The sequence below is a fragment of the Ipomoea nil genome, unplaced genomic scaffold, assembly GCF_001879475.1.
Source record: "Ipomoea nil cultivar Tokyo-kokei standard unplaced genomic scaffold, Asagao_1.1 scaffold2279, whole genome shotgun sequence".
Lineage (NCBI taxonomy): Eukaryota > Viridiplantae > Streptophyta > Magnoliopsida > Solanales > Convolvulaceae > Ipomoea > Ipomoea nil.
Window position 1 is genome coordinate 1,379,793 of NW_017618707.1, and position 19,330 is coordinate 1,399,122.

Consider the following 19,330-nt stretch of genomic DNA (forward strand, 5'->3'; position numbering starts at 1 on the left):
TAAATACTTTTTAGTGGATTGTGGATTTTCAAATCGACAATAATTTTTAGCTCTATATCGAGGTGTACGTTATCATCTCCAATATTTTGTCGAACAAGGTCCTAACCTTGAAAGTGAGTTAAGTTATTCAATATACAATATGCTTCTTTTAAGGAATGTAATTGAGATGATATTAGATATATTCAATTCGAGATTTACGATCTTCAAGTCATCACCTTCATTCTCTTATAAGACTCAAGTAAAACTTGTATTAGCTTGTGCAGGAATTCATAATTGTCTTCGCAATGAGTGTCGTAGAGATGAGTTTCAATTGAGCTAGATAATGATATATCTCCATTAACCTTTACCAACTAACGATGTAAATAATTTTGAACAAGTGTTTGAAACTCAAGAGCAATAACAAGAACGTGCAAATGAATGGAGAACTAAAATAGTAAAATAGCTCCGGATATGCGGAGAGACACCCAACAAGGTGAAATCAATGCAATAAAAAATAAATATACTAAAAAGAATATTTTAATTAATGTTTTTTCATTCCATACATTTTTATAATTATATTACTCAATATTAGCTGGTTCATTCGTTCAAGAAATAATTTTATTGGCATATCATTTAGTGGAAATTAATTGATTTTTTTAATGTATAATACATTCTATTTTTGTGACAATGAATATTTATTTATCTATTTATTTTGCAATGCATTAATTTAGTTATGATTTATTAAAATATATTATATATTATTATATTATAAAAAATTTTGTAAGAAAACTATAAATAATGTATTAATTGAAGTTATGAAATATTTGTAAGGGTGTAATTAATTTAGAGTTTTAATGACTTTTATAGACTTTTTTTAAAATATGAAAGTGTTTTTAAAAATGTATGATTGTCTTACGGACTTTAATCATATAAACAGTTTATGAAAGTTTTGTTTTTTTAAAAAAATATTTTTAAAAAAGATATAAATATTATTTTAAATTTATAACTTTAAAATTATATAATTAACTAATGCTATCAACGTTTTCAAAAAAAAAAATAAAAATTAAAAGTAATCCATGTTAGCTAATTGCCACTTGAGAATGACAAATTATGCCGTGGACTCGTGTCCACTATGCATTGTAGACACGAGTTCAAAACGACATCGTTTTCAGAGAAAGCGACTGCATTTCAATTTAAAAAAAATTGATTTTGTCTCGTCGTTAAGGTGTTAACGACGTTATCCGTTTGTGAAATTATGAATGTATAGTTATGCAATTATGAATGTACAGTTATGGAATTATGAATGTACAGTTATGGAATTATGAACACAGGACTCTGACATTATGAACTTACAATTATGAATATATAGTGATAAAATTATGAACATAGAGCTCTAAAATTGTGAACATAGAGTTTTGAAAATTATGAATGTACAGTTATTGAATTATAAATGTACAGTTACAGAATTATGAATGTACAATTATGGAATTATGAACATAGAGCTCTAATATTATGAACTTACAATTATAACATATAGTGATACAATTATGAACATATGCTCTTATAACGAAGCAGTCTGAAATTAAAAAAAAAAATGATAGAAGATAACGATGTCATTTTCGACACCGTTCCGTGTTCATAATGTATGCTGGACACGGGTCCATAACATAACGGTTGCTTAAGAATTTGCCCTCTTTTTTCATGGGCTTTACCCCTTAAGCCCATCAGGCATTTTAGATTTTTAGAATTAGAAATCCTAACCTGGTTCAAAAAGAAAAAAAAAGAATTAGAAACCCTAACTTGGACGCTGCATCACCCTCTCACTCTCACGTACTCTTCAATCTTTGCTCAGCTCGACGGTCGACCGACGCCGTCGTCCCCTCAACGTCTTAGCTGAAAAGCAGAGAAAAAGAATTCGAAGCCCTTCGATATCAAGGTAAATTGTTTTAATTCTCACTCTTCAGTGTGTAATGTACGTTGCCCGGTGATTTCGACTGTCCATTGTGGGATTTGTGGCAATCTGTAAAGTTAATTCTTTTTTTTCCGTCTCTTGGTATTTTTTTCCAGTACTTTTTCTTAGTTTTTCTCATTGATTTGTAGTGTCCTTTATTTGCATGTTTTTATCTTCAACAATGTTGGCTGTGAATATTCAGTCTTGAAACCCTGCTATTAATGGTGGTCGATTGTTTTGGCCATTATATCTTTTTCATCGTTGTCATATTACAATACTAACTGCCTCATGACTATAAAATGCTTTCTACCATATAGTTCAAATTTTTATTTTGAAATTTTCTGCACTTTCCTTTTGTAAATGTTTTTTGGTTAGTTCGTGTTTTAGCCATAACTTATACCTCTAGGGTTTAAGTTGTTTAAGGTTTATTGAATCCAATGCTAACTTGTTGTGAAAAATGGATTTTTAGAGCACAACCATGGGAAAGAAGCGAAAACACAGCGAGCAGATAGCTGCCGATGCTAATAAAGATGAAAGTGTACCAGAGAGGCCCAAAAGAACCCTTTTGGGATGGAAAGATGAAGGTGAACCTGAAAAAGAAAGCGATTCTGTGGGTATTTTCAGAAATAAAGAGAAGGTTTTAGTCACCTCTAGTCGCCGCATTAGCTACAGGTTATTATTTTTGGGTGTTTATTATTGGGTTTGTTCTATTATTACAAGTTTTATGATATGTAGATTGATTCTTTCAATTTTGGGGATGTCAGATATCGGCACCTGATGCTGAATTTGGTATCACTATTGCCTCATTGTAAGAAAGACAACAAAGTGGAGTCAAAGAGCAGTAAAGGTGCAACCTTGAACGAGCTGGTTGAGCTAAAGAGCTGCTCATCTTGTTTGTTTTTTGAGGTATTTGTGACTTTATCATCAGATTCTTGTCTAAAGGTTAAATTTGTGTGTTGTAAGTATGATTTGGTTAAGCTAAGGAATTGTTTGTCTTGTTTGTTTTTGAGACATCTCATGATTTTATAATCAGATGCTTGCCTAAATATTTATGTTAGTAGTGTCTGTGGGTGATTTTTATCCTGTCATTGGAGGCTTCCATGTTTTCAAAGTTGCATTTACATTTTGCCTCAAGTCTTACTGAATAAATTTGCTTTATGCCTTGCTGAATATGTATATAGTCATGGTATCTTCCCCAAAAATATTAATGTTTGCCTTTTTCCCTTTACAGTGCCGGAAAGGAAAAGACCTATATTTATGGATGTCCAAGTGCCCCAATGGTCCATCTGTGAGGTTTTTAGTCAATGCAGGTAATCAAGTAAATCAGTATTGGATGAAGATTTATGTTCCTGTGTTTGTTCTAATTTCTGTAAATATGAACCTCTAGTGTATGAACTTAGTTAATGAAGTGCCCTTGGCGATGTTTCTCTTAGAAGTCTCTTATTTTTTTATGCAGTGCACACAATGGAAGAGTTGAAGCTTACTGGAAATCACTTGAAAGGCTCGCGCCCTATTCTAACTTTCTCAAGCAATTTTGATAAAGATCCACATTGGAAGCTTTTGAAAGAGATGATATTGCAGGTGTTTATCACTTGCCTCTGCTTGAATTAAAGTTCTTGACATGTTAAATGTGACTTATGAACTTCAGTATGGATACATATTTTTCATTCATAGCATTTATAGGCTCTATATGCAAGGATATCACTAGGTGATTTCCAGAATAAGATTTCCAGCTTACAGATATCTGCTTGAATTAAAGTTCTTGACATGTTAAATGTGACTTATGAACTTCAGTATGGATACATATTTTTCATTCATAGCATTTATAGGCTCTATATGCAAGGATACCACTAGGTGATTTCCAGAATAAGATTTCCAGCTTACAGATATCTTCCACCTGATGGTTCTTCACTTCCTAATTAAATTCACCCCTAATTAAAGGATGCCATTTTTAAGTATATTCTACAATCATTATTCGGCAGTTCCTCATTTTGATGCATGACACCTTATTGTCTATAAAGGATGTTGCTTTTTTGCTCCATTTTGTTGAGTCATATTTCTAGTTTTCATTTTTGTTTGCATTAAAATATTATTAAACATCAAAATAAAAAAAAGTGTGCATATTGTGAAGTAGTCGTGGTATCATAAAATGTTGAGGTTTTGGTTAAACCACACATCTTCATTGCTACAATGTCCCAACCATATTTCATGTTAATTAGTACTACTATAGGAACGTTTAAGATTGTTGCTGAATTAATGAAATATGATTTTATTAAATTAAAATCAACCAATATTTCATTCTATAAAAACATTGGACTATCTTATGTGGTTTCCGTGTAAGAAAAGGGTGGTATTTTGCAAGTGTTGAGCATTACTACAGTCTTCTTATGTGTCACTGTTTCTTTTTATTGTCAGATATTTGGAACTCCTAAGGATCAGAGGAAATCCAAGCCTTATCATGATCATGTATTTGCTTTCTCTATCGTTGATGACCATATTTGGTTCCGGAATTATCAGGTTTTTAGATCTTTATTTCTCCATTATCCTGGTGTATGATTCATCATTTCTCTTGATCTTGTAATACCCCCTAAAGTTTGATTATACATGTTAAATATGGCTTTTGAACTTTGGTATGGATATATATTCTCATTCATAGCATTTAAAGGTTCTACATGGAAGTATGCTACTAGAGTTCTAGGTGAATTCCAGAGTAAGATTTCCATCTTACAAATATCTCCCATCTTCTAAGAAAATTCACCTTTTAAGTAAAGGATGCCATTTTTAGTTACTGCAACCATTATTCTGCATTACCTCATTCTGATGCATGACACCTTACAGACTATAAAGGATGTTTCTTATTTGTTAAATAAATACTGTTATGAGTATACATCTGATGTACATGGTGTTTAGGGGTTAGCTACTGAATAATTTCTTTTATGGAAATTGGGAGATTTTATTTCTTTATTCTCTTTGAATGATTTTTGTGGGAGAAAATAAATATAAACTATGGATATATGCTAATGAAGCCTTGGACCTTTTTCCAAATGGAAGTTTTGTTCTTTATATGCCACTCAAAAGTAAGCTCTGTTATTTTTAACATTAACACATTGTGTACTTGCCTTAATTTTTGAACAGATATCTTGTCCCCACAGTGGAGCACAAAAATTAGACCGTGGAGACCTAGAAAAAATGACCCTTGTTGAGGTTTGTAATCATAATTCTTGATTTTTATATAGCAACAAACATCATGATTAAATCTTAATTATTCCCTTTCCCATTTCTGTGCGTAGGTTGGTCCAAGGTTCTGCTTGAATCCGATAAAAATATTTGGTGGTAGCTTTGGGGGCCCGACACTTTATGAGAATCCATTCTATGTTTCTCCGAACCAAGTAAGTGCCATTGTTGTTCTCCAATCTCTGCATGCAGAACCTAAGTGCATTACTTCTAGATGATGTAAGGCTGCTTGGAGAGTCTTTGACTCACCAATCAGGTCACATGAACCTTGTTTGGTTATATAAGCAATAGTTATAACTAGGATAAATTGCTTAAATTAATCCTTTCAGGATAAGTTCTTTTCGGCAAGTTAAAAACTGCTTGTATGGTTGTATGGGGTTAGTTAGTTCAACTGGCTTCTGAGTTCTGAAAAGCTTTAGTGAGCTCTTCTGACATGTATGTTGAAACAAATTATATAGATGAGCACAAACTAGCTTTATAAGTGGCCATATGATATTTTAATTAGCCTGTAAGCCTATTCAAACATTCATAGTGTTTATGTAAGTATCAAGTGGAAATGAGCTCATCGTCAAATAATATTATGGACCATGGTCCACATTGCAATGTAGACCACAAATAAATGTTCATTTTTAGTATACTGAATGTTCAATATTAATGTACTGAAAGTACATTTTTTGGAGGTATACTTGAAAATGAACCCTCAAAAAATGAACATTCAGTGTACTAAAAATGAACCTTACGTCAATAATAATCCATCTTGTAAGGTGGACCATGGTCCATGGTATAATGATTGTGTCATCTAACTGGGCCAAAATAGTATGGGATGACACTTTGCGTTAACTCTTTAGTGAATCTTGAAAGAATATGTAATATTACCATGGAACCTTGATAATGCATTGGTTGGTTTGTTTGAGCATACTGCATTGAGTCTCTAGCTTTGTAACCTCTCCTGCAGTTTTTACTTAACCTATTTGTTCAGTAGTCATATTTTTCTTTCACGCTGGTTCCAGGTACGATCATTGGAGAAAAAACAGAAGGCTGGTAAGTATGCAAAGAAGGTGAAGGCAAAGACTAGGAGAAAGATGCATCAGCTGTCAAATCCGATGGAACTTGATGAATTTTCAGATATGTGGAAGGACTGATGAATAGTTTGTGGTTTCACAATTTTGGTTCCCGATACCAAGTGGCAGCAACTAGCAATCTCGAGATGGCCATTTACCGACCCCCCTCTTTACAATATTCTCTCATCTTGCCACCATCATCTATTATGTTGCCATAGACATTTCTTTTTGAGAAAAATTAGTATGAGTATTAGAAAGGATAACACAAAAGAAGGTATGTAGAGATGTTTTTATGCGTTTTCAGCTGCAGAGTTGTTGTATCATGGAATTCACCTCACAGCAAATTTCGAGTTTTTGAATTTCTTTGGAAATTGTGTCCTAGTTTTAATGTATTGAGCTTTTGTCAAGATCTAAACTTGCGCTCGCCAGCAAGTGATTGCGTCCTTGTTACATTGGCTATTACATCTAACATCTTGTAGAGTTGGGGTGTACGAAACGAGTTGAGTTCGAGCTTGATAAACAATAGGTAGGCTCGAGTTTGAGCTTGATCGAGCTAGAAAATTGAAGCTCGAATTCGGCTTAGTTATGAAATGACCCGGCTCGAGTTTGAAGTTGAACGAGCTCGAGTTGAACTTTGACTGAATGGCTTGTGAGCCGCTTGACTATAATTATGTATATGACTTGCGAGCGGTTTGATGAGTCATGAGCCTAAAACTTTTGAGCTTGATCTTGGCTTGATTATGAAATGAGCTGGTTCGAGTTTGGCTTCAGCTTGAAGTTGACTAAGCTCGAGTTGAGCTTTGACTAAGTAGCTCGAGAGCTGCTTGGCTCATTTACACTGTAGACTACAAGTTTATGATACCACAAATATTAATATAATAACAAGTAATCTAAAAATTAGAGGTGACGAACAACGAAACCTAGGGCGGTTTGCGGAAGTTAATACTTTCTCTGTTCATTTTATCTGTCATACTTACTATTCATTGGTTAAACTAATTATTTATTCTTTATTATTTTTACTTATTCTTAAATTTGATTTTTTGTATTTAATAGTACTTAGTTTATAAATATATAAATTTTGTATATTAATATTAAACTTGACTAGTATTTTCACCCGTGCGATGCACGGAATGAATTTGTTGTTATATATTACGAATATTTGAATCGATATATAATTATTTAAATTAGAACATCAAATATTATATAGTGCAAAGATATGGTTTGGAGGGTTTATGTATTTTAATGTTATATATCATTGTTTGAATTTGTGCAAATAATTGCTCAAATTAATAGCTAATGTCTAGATGTACGCATGCGGTGCTATAATTTTAAAAATTTTATTTATCACTATTTAGTATTTTCATAAATTAGATAAATGTGCTCGTTCTCTAACAACTCGGTTATATGAGCTTCGGCACACTCGAAACAATTATATTTGTATTTGTATGTTTATCATTTATTTTGCATGACTCAAGTTACAGTTGCACAAATCTCCACAACAACTTTCATTATATTATGGATTAAAAAAAAACGTGACTTAGTTTAATATATAATTACGCCGTGAAACAATTATTTCTCAAACTTTCCATGCCTGTTAATTTTTTATTTTTGGATTACAAGGGAAATATATAGCCACTATTTGACCAAAACTATGTGGTCTAATGGTATCCAAGTTGGACTTTTATTTGGAAGGTTACGAGTTCGAGTCTCAGTGGAGGCGTTATTGGTTCTTTATGTTTCAGTAGGTTGAGAAAGTATATGAACAGATACTACACTTTGTTGTGGCCGGAATAAGGTTTCGCTCTGCACTTATATATATACTAGTTTTTTACGCTGGGATAATGCCCAATGTTTTTTTTTTTTTTTTTTTAAATAAGTACTTTAAAGTATATCAAGACAAGATTATATTAGAATTGTTCATGCATGGATAATTGAATGTTAAATTTGAGTATTTAAATAGGCAATTCTAAGATTACAAATGCAAGATAATATAGTCAAGATTGATTATAATTGTCAATAAAATAATTGTATAGGTATGGTTGAAATCAAATACGGGACATAAGGGAGAACAAATAAAAATTAGGGCATAAAATATTAAATATATACTAATATTGAAGAGCTAATTAATGATTGTCAAACAAGAACATTGCGAGATAGTTTTCCACTTCAATTTGTTGTGTGATTTGAATACTCTTATTGTCAATAAATCCCCCAAGTAGTTAATATGGTTGACTTAATTATATTTTTTTTTATTTTTTTATTTTTTAAAACAATTATTATTATTATTATTATTATTATTATTATTATTATTATTATTATTATTATTATTATTATTATTATTATTATTATTATTATTATTATTATTATTAGCTCATTTTACATGTTAATCTAAACAACTAATTTTTTTAAATATATTTTTACCAACCATTGATATAATTCGCTGGTCAAATTCGCTAATATAATCCGCTAACGCTAACCGCTAACTGCTGATTGTCAAACAAGGACATTGCGAGGTAGTTCTCACTTCAATTTGTTGTCTGATTTGAATACTCTCTTTGTGATCCCTCAAAGTAGTTAATATGATTGGCTTTATTAATTATATATATTTTTTTAAATTTTTTCATGGTATTAATAAAATACTTGGTAAATAAATATATAACACTATTTTGTATTATAACTTTGATCTTTAATTAAAAAATAGTGCACAAAAAAGATAATAGACAATGTAGTGAATATAATCAATTGATGAATTTGAATGTAAAGAATTTTTACATTGGAGAAATATAAAGACAATATAACTAATAAAATTATTTCTCTTAATTAATTTATTGATAATGAATAATTTTTTTTTAAATAAAGCATTGTAGGGACAATGTAGCGAATATAATCAATTAATGAATTTGAATGTAAAGATTTTTTATATTGGAGAAAAATAAATACAATATAACTAATGAAATTATTTCTGTTATTTAATTTATAGATAATGAATAATTTTTTTTTGAATAAAGACATTGTAGACACATAATTCTAAATTAAAGAATGCATATGTATTATTTTTTGTTGTAGCTACTAAATTATTACGGAGTATTTAATTTAATAAGAGTAAAATAAAGTACTAATTATATCAACTTTGATTGGGATGAGGTTCGAACCTAAGACCTTTCTTATTGAAATCAATGAGTAAGTTAACGGTGAACTAAAAGAAATTAACGAAAAAGATAATATTTAACGGAAAATCATATTCATTAAGGATAAATTAGGAAATCTTAAGGAAAAATTAAAATCTGATCAATCTGAGCCATTCATTTGATTAAAAAACTTCACCGCCATTTTTTCTACCCATAATAGGCCTAACTCTCTTGGGCTCTTATTAGTATAGTATATATATATATTGTTATTAGTATTCATTTATTATATAAGTTTATGTATATTTTATAATTAAAAATGCATAATGAATTAAACTTCTTCTTATTATTAACGCCAGGAATAATTAACAGGGGGCAAATAAGAGAATTGACAACAATACGGACGGGAAGGGAGAAACTGCTCTAAATATTAGACACACAATAAATATTATTACGGTATACTGTACATAGAGTACTGCCTGGATGTAGAGTAATGGTAAGACGTGTGCATGATCATATGATTTAGCGATCCGTGGAGAGGGGTGGTGGAGTTCTGTGTAATGAAATATAAAACCGGAGACAAACACTAGGAAAACTCATCGCCAGCAAAGAACAAACTACCAAGAAATTAATAGAGCCCAGGTTTGTTGAATGCTGATCAGTTTCATTTTGCTGCATACTGTGTGCCATGATTATATATTTCATATGCACGATAGCTTTTTGTCATGTGCCACTGTCTGCCACCATACATAACGACCTCCTCCCATTGACAAGAAATTAATAGAGCCTAGGTTTGTTGAATGCTGATCAGTTTCATTTTGCTGCATATTGTGTGCCATGATTATATATTTCATGTGCACGATAGCTTTTTGTCATGTGCCACTGTCTGCCACCATACATAACGACCTCCTCCCATTGACAAGAAATTAATAGAGCCTAGGTTTGTTGAATGTTGATCAGTTTCATTTTGCTGCATACTGTGTGCCATGATTATATATTTCATGTGCACGATAGCTTTTTGTCATGTGCCGCTGTCTGCCACCATACATAACGACCTCCTCCTACTGACAAGAAATTAATAGAGCCTAGGTTTGTTGAATGTTGATCAGTTTCATTTTGCTACATACTGTGTGCCATGATTATATATTTCATGTGCACGATAGTTTTTGGTCATGTGCCACTGTCTGCCACCATACCTAACGACCTCCTCCTAATGACAAGAAATTAATAGAGCCTAGGTTTGTTGAATGCTGATCTGTTTCATTTTGCTGCATATTGTGTGCCATGATTATATATTTCATGTGCACGATAGCTTTTTGCCATGTGCCGTATGCAACCATACCTAACGACGTGCTCCTATTGAAATTTTACACACATTGCGGTAGATGAGGGAACAGAGAACGATAACGGAATATATCTTGGAATAACAGAAGAAGCAATCCCAGAATGTGAGGACTCATTAAAGCCATATCGTGGGAAACGTTTTGAGAACATAGAGCAAGGCGTAGAGTTTTACAAACAGTACGCACATTAATCGGCGAAAAAAGTGAGTTGTCATATTAAAGACAAAGAGAAAGTACAAAATCACCCTTGCCTATCTACACACCTAGCGCACGTGGGTTTTATTAACAAAACATCTGAATCGTTAAAAAATCAAAATCAACGATCAGGAAGTATGCGCACGGGCTCGGCTGACTAGGGGGTGTGCACCGGATTAATATATATATATATATATATATATATATATATATATATATATATATATATATATATATATATATATATCATAAGATTTTATAGAATTTTCCATTAAGGGTCCGTATGGAAACCCGTAAAATGGCTTCTGGAAAATATTTTCCAATCGATGACTTGTCTAGAAATATTGTTATGCAAACTGGTACCCAATTTGAAATGAATTTCAAGATTCGGAAGCTTGAGGAAAAGATAGGAAAGTTGAACAGTCAAAGCATTAAGCAGTCTTTTCTCTCCCTTTCTCTCCCTTCTCAAAGACAAGAAGATTGAGAAGACAAAGCAGCTGATGAACAAGATGGGGAATGACCCAGGCCTTGAAAGGACCAAATCCGTCTAGGAGATGGAGAGCGACCAGGTCCAAATCCGTCAGAGTCGATACATATTTTCATTTTGTTATTTTCATTTTGCTTTTGCTTGTAAGACGGTTTCAGTGCTTTGTTAAGATTTTCAGACGGTTTCAGTTGCATCCTTTTCAGTTGAATTTCTGTCTTGCCACGATATAATTGAATGCATATGTGAAGATAAAAACCTGCCATGTATTTTGTAGATGCTAAGCCGTGTTTGTCAAAGATGGAGCACATGCTTCAATTTGGTTTCAGAGCCAGACCAAAGGTCATGGGTTCGAATCTCACGCCACCAATAAGTGACTACGGTCCGCGTGTTGTGCAATCCAATTATCAGCTTAGGCTTTTAGTTGAGATGGAGCACATGCTTCAATTTGGTATCAGAGATTGTTGAGTATATCGCTATCAATGTGCAATCCAACTATTAGCTTAGGCTTTTAGTTGGGATGGAGCACATGCTTTAATTTGGTATCAGAGCTAGACCAAAGGTCATGGGTTCAAATCTCTACGTCATCCCATAAGCGACTACGGTCCACGTGTTGTTTGGAATCCACCGCACACGTGAGGGGGCATGTTAAGCATATAGCCATTAATGTGCAATCCAACTATCAGCTTAGGCTTTTAGTTGAGATGGAGCACATGCTTCAATTTGGTATCAGAGCCAGTTGAGATGCAACACATCCTTCAATTTGATATCAGAGCCAGTTGAGATGGAGCATATGCTTCAATTTGGTATCAGAGCCTGTTGAGTATATCGCTATCAATGTGCAATCCAACTATTAGCTGAGTATATCGCTATCAATGTGCAATCTAACTATTAGCTTAGGCTTTTAGTTGGGATGGAGCATATGCTTTAATTTGGTATCAGAGCCAGACCAAAGGTCATGGGTTCGAATCTCTACGTCATCCCATAAGCCATGAATTCCAAAATTCAATTGATTGGTCTGATTTATTTTTTATCCATCATCTTCAGAATGCATTAAAGTTCTATATTCGTACTGCACATAGGTAAGTCATAAGTGTAGGATATTATCATGAATTTCAAAATTCAATTGATTAGCATGATTGGTCTGATTTCTTTTTTATCCATCATCTTCAGAATGCATTACAGTGCTATATTCGTACTGCACATAGATAAGTCATAAGTGTAAGATATTATCATGAATATAATATTGAATTAGAACACCATATTCAGAGAGATCATCTTGAATTAGACATGCCTTGCACAATTCCTATGTTCAATTCCAATTTTTAATGGTTTTAAGCTTTATATGTGTATGCCCGTGTGCTTTCTGATTGTGCATTTGTACATGAGCTACTAGTCGAGATCAGAAACAAAAATCTAAAAATAGATACAGAAAACAGTTTCAATTATTTATGTTTGTTGCTTTATATTAAAGGCTTGTTGTTTGTTTCTTTCCTACAGTCAGGTAGAAAAGAAACAATTCTAGATTTGGCAAAGTTCGTTGACAAGGGTGTGCAAGTCAAGCTTACTGGTGCCAGACAAGGTTAGTTGTTTTCTTTTCTTTCTAAGTTTTCCAGAAGCCAAAAATACACTTGCTTTGATTTGTTGTGTTATACTTTGGTTGCATACCTTAGAATTAATGACAAGTATGAAAGAGAAAAAGAATACAAAGGATCCATGTGAGCATATATGGGAGCACTGAGATTATTTTATTTCTTTGTTATTACAATTCACCACCATGCATTGGTTATATTATGCTTTATAATTCCATTTTGCACTATCATGCTTTTTTAATATCACAACTGAGTCCTTAAAAGCTTTGACTTACTATTACAAATCTGCAATAGAATATAGACTTGAATAGAAGAAGCCTTTCATTTGACTATGTTGTCGTTTTTTTTTTTTTTTTAATTTTTTTTTTGTTTGTATAGATGGATAAAAATCATGTGCATGCAATTATATATATATATATATATATATATATATATATATATATATATATATATATATTTTTATAGCAATCTCTCACTCATTCCTGTATGCCTTTGCCCTTAGCATAACCTCTGTTTTGTGAAAAACATGAAAACCACTAGCTAACACACTTCATCTTCATGTTAGATAATCGGGGTTATGGCCAACCAAGATAACATAGCGGAGGAGTTGGATGCGTTGAAGGTTATCGCTAATGAGTTGGAAGGGGCCGTCCACGGGCTGAAAAGTGATGTTCATGAACCAGGCAACAAGGCTAAGGTGGAGGATAGTTTGTTTTCCTTGGAGCAGGGGTGAAGGAGTTTCAAGAGATAATTGATCAATTGAATAGCTCTGAGGGGATAGAGGATAGGTGGGCGGCCATGGTTCAGATTGTTAATGTGTTGCATAACACTCTTGACAACGTGCATGGAGCACTCAAAATTGAAGGTGGCCTCGATGACTTGTCTAGAAATATTTTTAAAATAACTGCTATCCAATTTGAAATGAATTTCAAGATTCGGAAGCTTGAGGAAAAGATAGGAAAGTTGAACAGTCAAAGCATTAAGCAGCTGCTGAACAAGATGGGGAGTGACCCAGGCCTTGAAAGGCAATCCGTCTAGGAGATGGGGAGCGACCAGGTCCAAATCAGTCGGAGTGGATACATATTTTCATTTTGTTATTTTCAAGACGATTTCAGTGTTTTGTTAAGATTTCGTGTTTGTCATATTTGAATATCGACATTTCCTCCCATACAAAGAGAGACCATTGAGTTATTTTCTCCTTCCTCCATAGTAATTGTAAGAGTAGCAAGTAATGGCCATCCTTGTTTTTTATTTTTATTTTTTTAAATAGCTTATGTCTGTGTGTCCTCCACAACCATCGTTGTTACCCCTTTGATCGGCCACTTGGCCAAGCATTCGCAACCGCTTTATTATTGTCCTCCACAACTAATCTTTGCTCAGTTCGACGGTCGACCGACGCTGTCATCCCCTCAAAGTCTCAGCTGAAAAGCAGAGCAAAGAATTCAAAGCCCTTCAATATCAAGGTAAAAACATGCATATTAATGGTGGTCGATTGTTTTGGCCTTTATTAGTTCGTGTTTTAGCCATAACTTATACGTTTAAGTTGTTTAAGGTTTATTGAATCCAATGCTAAATTGTTGTGAAAAATGGATTTTTAGAGCACAACCATGGGAAAGAAGCGAAAACACAGCGAGCAGATAACTGCTGATGCTAATAAAGATGAAAGTGTACCAGAGAGGCCCAAAAGAACCCTTTTGGGATGGAAAGATGAAGGTGAACCTGAAAAAGAAAGCGTTTCTGTGGGTATTCTCTGTTAGAGATATGGAGTGTTTGATGATAGGGAAGTGAGGAAACAGGATCTTCAGGCGTGTGATCACTTTCCTATAAGCTTTAAATCTCCCTTATACTAAGCAAGGTTCAAGATTTAATCTTATGGGATACAAAAAGATGATGAAATTCTTAAGTTACTTTGTTTAAGAATTTCCTTAGAAATGCAGTACTGTGAAATATCTCAGTCTTATGCAAGTTTATTACATGTATCTTTTCAGACATTTCTCCAAATATTTATAGATGCAAACAAAGCAGTTTGGAGAAGTTACATGGAAGTTAATCATTTAAATTTAAAATTTAACTTCCATAAGATATATCAAGCATGGGAAAAAATAACTGAACCATATACATTATCATTAAATATGAACCTACATAGGTTCATGCACAACATACAAAATAACAAAGTAAAATATATATATTATATATATTTATTATAACATTGCATGTTATTACCATGCAAAGTAAATAATTAATATATATATATATATATATATATATATATATATATATATATATATATATAATAAAGATCCATGCATTCAGCACATATGAAAGCAAACAAACGAAAGCAACATTCGATAATTTCATTAAGGCCGAATCATGAATATATATATATATATATATATATATATATATATATATATATTACTTTTGTTCGACATGCATGCTCCAACATGGAAATCAACGAAAGTTTCCAAATTAAAACCAAAGTGAACTTACGTGCATGTACTTACATAGCCGAAAGTGAATTCTCATTTAACGAAAGTCCACTTTCGTTAGCTTCGATCATCTGGCCGAAAGAAGCATTTGGCCGAAACTTCATTTTGCCGAAAGTGAAGTTTAATGGCCGAAACCATACGAAAAACATATTTCCCATTTTACTTTCTACCAAACTAAAATAATATTTATAACTCCACAACTCCAAATATTATTTAAGCTTTCTTGGTAGTCCATCTGAAACATTAATCTCCATTACTATATAAATTTCTAACATTCTCAGAAATAAAGAGAAGGTTTTAATCACCTTTAGCCGCCGCATTAGCTACATGTTATTATTTTTAGGGGTTTATTATTGGGTTTGTTCTATTATTACAAGTTTTATGATGATATGTAGATTGATTCTTTCAATTTTGGGGATTTCAGATATCGGCACCTCACTACTAGAAATTTTGAAATTTCTGACCACCTAAAGGTGATCTTAAATCAAATCGAAAGTCTTGTTCTGACCACTTTTGGTATCCGGAAAAACTTTTGTTGCTATTTCCGACCACTTTTTGGTTTCAACTTGATTTAAGATCACTTTCAGGTGACCGAAAATTCTATAATTTCCAGTAGTGCCTGATGCTGAATTTGGTATCACTATTGCCTCATTGTAAGAAAGACAACAAAGTGGAGTCAAAGAGCAGTAAAGGTGCAACCTTGAACGAGCTGGTTGAGCTAAAGAGCTGCTCATCTTGTTTGTTTTTTGAGGTATTTGTGACTTTATCATCAGATTCGTTCTTGTCTAAAGGTTAAACTTGTGTTTTGTAAGTATGATTTGGTTAAGCTAAGGAATTGTTTGTCTTGTTTGTTTTTGAGACATCTCATGATTTTATAATCAGATGCTTGCCTAAATATTTATGTTAGTAGTGTCAGTGGGTGATTTTTATTGTGTCATGGGAGACTTCAATTTTTTCGATGTTGCATTTACATTTTTCCTCGAGTCTTACTGAATAAAGTAAGTTCTGTTATTTTTTACATTAACACATTGTGTGCTTGCCTTAATTTTTGAACAGATATCTTTTCCCCACAGTGGCGCACAAAAATTAGACGGTGGAGACCTAGAAAAAATGACCCTTGTTGAGGTTTGTAATCATAACTCTTGATTTTTATATAGCAACAAACATCATAATCTTCCTGATTAAATCCTAATTATTCCCTTTCCCATTTTTGTGCATAGGTTGGTCCATGGTTCTGCTTGAATCCGATAAAAATATTTGGTGGTAGCTTTGGAGGCTCGACACTTTATGAGAATCCATTCTATGTTTCTCCAAACCAAGTAAGTGCCATTGTTGTTCTCTAATCTCTGCATGCAGAACCTAAGTGCATTGCTTCTAGATGATGTAAGGCGGCTTAGAGAGTCTTTGACTCACCAATCAGGTCACATGAACCTTGTTTGGTTATATAAGCAATAGTTATAAGTAGGATAAATTGCTTCAATTAATCCCTTCAGGATAAGTTCTTTTCGGCAAGTAAAAACAGCTCGTATGGTTATATGGGGTTAGTCAGCTCAACTGGCTTCTGAAAAGCTTTAGTGAGCTCGTTCTGACATGTATGTTGAAACAAATTATATAGATGAGCACAAATTATATTTATCTTTCATGCGTGGTTCCAGGTACGATCATTAGAGAAGAAACAGAAAGCTGGCAGGTATGCGAAGAAGGTGAAGGCAAAGACATTTAAGCGCAGTGAGGAATCATAGTCTCACATATGCCTCTTTTACCGACCCCTCTTTTCATCTCGCCATTGAATTGCACCATCATCATCATCTATGTTGCCATAGACATTTCTTTTTGAGAAAAATTAGTATGAGTATTAGAAAGGATAACAAAAAAGAAGGCATGTGATGTTTTTATGCGTTTTCAGTTGCAGAGTTGTTGTATCGTGGAAATCACATCACAACAAATTTTGAGTTTTTGAATTTCTTTGGAAATTGTGACCTAGTTTTAATGTCTTGAGCTTTTGTCAAGATCTAAATTTGGGCTCGCCAGCAAGTGATTGCGTCCTTCGTTACCTTCTATTACATCTACCATCTTGTAGACTAAAGGGTGCATTTGCTGTCGGAATCAGGAAATACCCAATTTGGGTAGCATAAAAAGGAATGTCGGTTTTTAATTTTTGGCGGGCGGACAAAGGCATTATACGGTTTTTAATGCGGTGATAAGGATAGGGTGTTGCTATTCGCACCACCCTTTGACCAAAAGTGGATATAAAATATTTTGAAATTGTAAAAAGGTGAAAACTTTTAATAATTGCATAGGTGGTGTAAATAGCCAAATAAGGATTTATTTTGCTATTTGCACCACCTTGACCAAACCTCATTTATGAGATATAATTAATAATATTTTAATTCAAAACCTAATTAATTAAAACATTATTTTTTATTTTTTTTTAAAAAGATGAACCCAGTCACTGTTTTTCTTTTGTTTTTTGTTTTTTTTTTTTGTTTTTTTTTTTGTTTTGTTTTTGTTTGTTTTAATGCCTAATTATTTATGCAATATTTTTTAAGGTATAATTAATAATATTTTAATTCAAAACTTAATTAATTAAAATATTAATTTTTTTTTTTAAAAAAATGAACCCAATCACTGTTTTGCTTTTTTTTTTTTTTGTTTGTTTGTTTGTTTTAATGCCTAATTATTTATGCAATATTTGTTTAAGTTTCAATAAATAATTTTTTTTATTATTACAAAGGAAGGGAATACCCATACGACCTATGCCTACAATGAGGCTCAAAATCTAGACCTCCCACATAGGGGAACAATCCGATACCAGTGGACCACAAGCCACTTGGTAATAAATATTTTTTTTTAAGTTTCTATTTTCAATACATCTTTTTTTTTTTATTCAATATATATATTTTTTGTTCAATACATATATTTTTTTTAAGTTACTAATTTTAATACATTTTTTTTTTAAGTTTCTAATTTCAATACATATTTTAAGTTTATAATTTCAATACATATTTTTTAAACAATTAGTCAATATTGATGTTTGTGAGATGAAATTACTGATAATTTGGGCGGCAGAGAATACAAATTGAACTCATATGAGTCTATATATATGTGGGGTGTGTGTTATGTATATGTATCACACAATCTATAAGTCATGGATGATTGGATAGAAGATTTTTTTAGTTACAATAATCAGAATCAAAGCCAGTTACTTAGTTACAATGATCAAAATCAAAGTCAAGGACATTATGAGGTATTTTAAGTTGTTATTTGAATTTGAATTGTTATTTATTTCTATGGGTGTTGCTATTTGTATTTTAAGCCACTTTGTTCTTGCTTGCTAGGTAATTAGGATTCATTTAAATTAGATATAATTTCTCAATTGACTAAATAACAATCTCTTTGTTCCATGTCAAGAGAGAAAATTATAGTATAAATAGTAATGAATTTGGGATTTTATTTATTGGGTGACTGGTGAGTCTATCTATATACTGAATTAATTTAATTTGTTGTGAATATAGTTGTAAATTAATCAATTTATTGTATTTATAGTATAAAAAGATAGGTAAAAAAAATCAATTTATTGAGTAATATTGAGTACATAGAGCAATATATACTACAAAGAATACACAATTGTTGGAAACTATTCTACAGAGACGGAAGGACAACCATAAATACAAAATTCAAAATAGAAAGAGTGTAGGAACGCATGCAGTAGACTTATTTTATGATTAGAAGCCTTGACCTCAACTTATTTTATGATTAGAATTTTAACTACCTCAAAATTGTTAGAACTCTAATCCGCATATCTTTATAAATTGTTATAGTATTTACAGTATAAAAAGATAAGTAGAAAATCAATTTATATTTCAAAGTCTCAATA

At 32.3% G+C, this 19,330-nt stretch overlaps 2 protein-coding genes across 3 annotated transcripts; both read left to right on the top strand.

Moving 5' to 3' along the window:
- The first annotated feature begins 1,746 nt into the window (after positions 1-1,746).
- LOC109150331 (ribosome biogenesis protein BRX1-like) lies at positions 1,747-17,418 on the top strand. Of its 2 annotated transcripts, XR_002049125.1 has the most exons (10): positions 1,747-1,915; positions 2,400-2,602; positions 2,695-2,836; positions 3,162-3,240; positions 3,387-3,511; positions 4,346-4,447; positions 5,066-5,134; positions 5,221-5,319; positions 6,175-6,377; positions 17,171-17,418. XR_002049125.1 is itself a non-coding variant. In XM_019298225.1 (9 exons), exons 2-9 carry the CDS (start codon positions 2,409-2,411, stop codon positions 6,304-6,306), a joined length of 942 nt encoding a protein of 313 aa, XP_019153770.1. In that variant the 5' UTR covers positions 1,747-1,915; positions 2,400-2,408; the 3' UTR covers positions 6,307-6,603. The 2 variants fall into 2 exon arrangements, 1 of the variants encoding a protein (XP_019153770.1); XM_019298225.1 differs by lacking the exon at positions 17,171-17,418 and having other exon boundaries at positions 6,175-6,603.
- On the top strand, positions 14,338-17,195 carry LOC109150402 (ribosome biogenesis protein BRX1 homolog). The gene is made up of 8 exons (XM_019298311.1): positions 14,338-14,427; positions 14,563-14,707; positions 15,000-15,009; positions 15,735-15,810; positions 16,070-16,204; positions 16,510-16,578; positions 16,674-16,772; positions 17,109-17,195. Exons 2-8 carry the CDS (start codon positions 14,572-14,574, stop codon positions 17,193-17,195), a joined length of 612 nt encoding a protein of 203 aa, XP_019153856.1. The 5' UTR covers positions 14,338-14,427; positions 14,563-14,571.
- Positions 17,419-19,330: the final 1,912 nt, after the last annotated feature.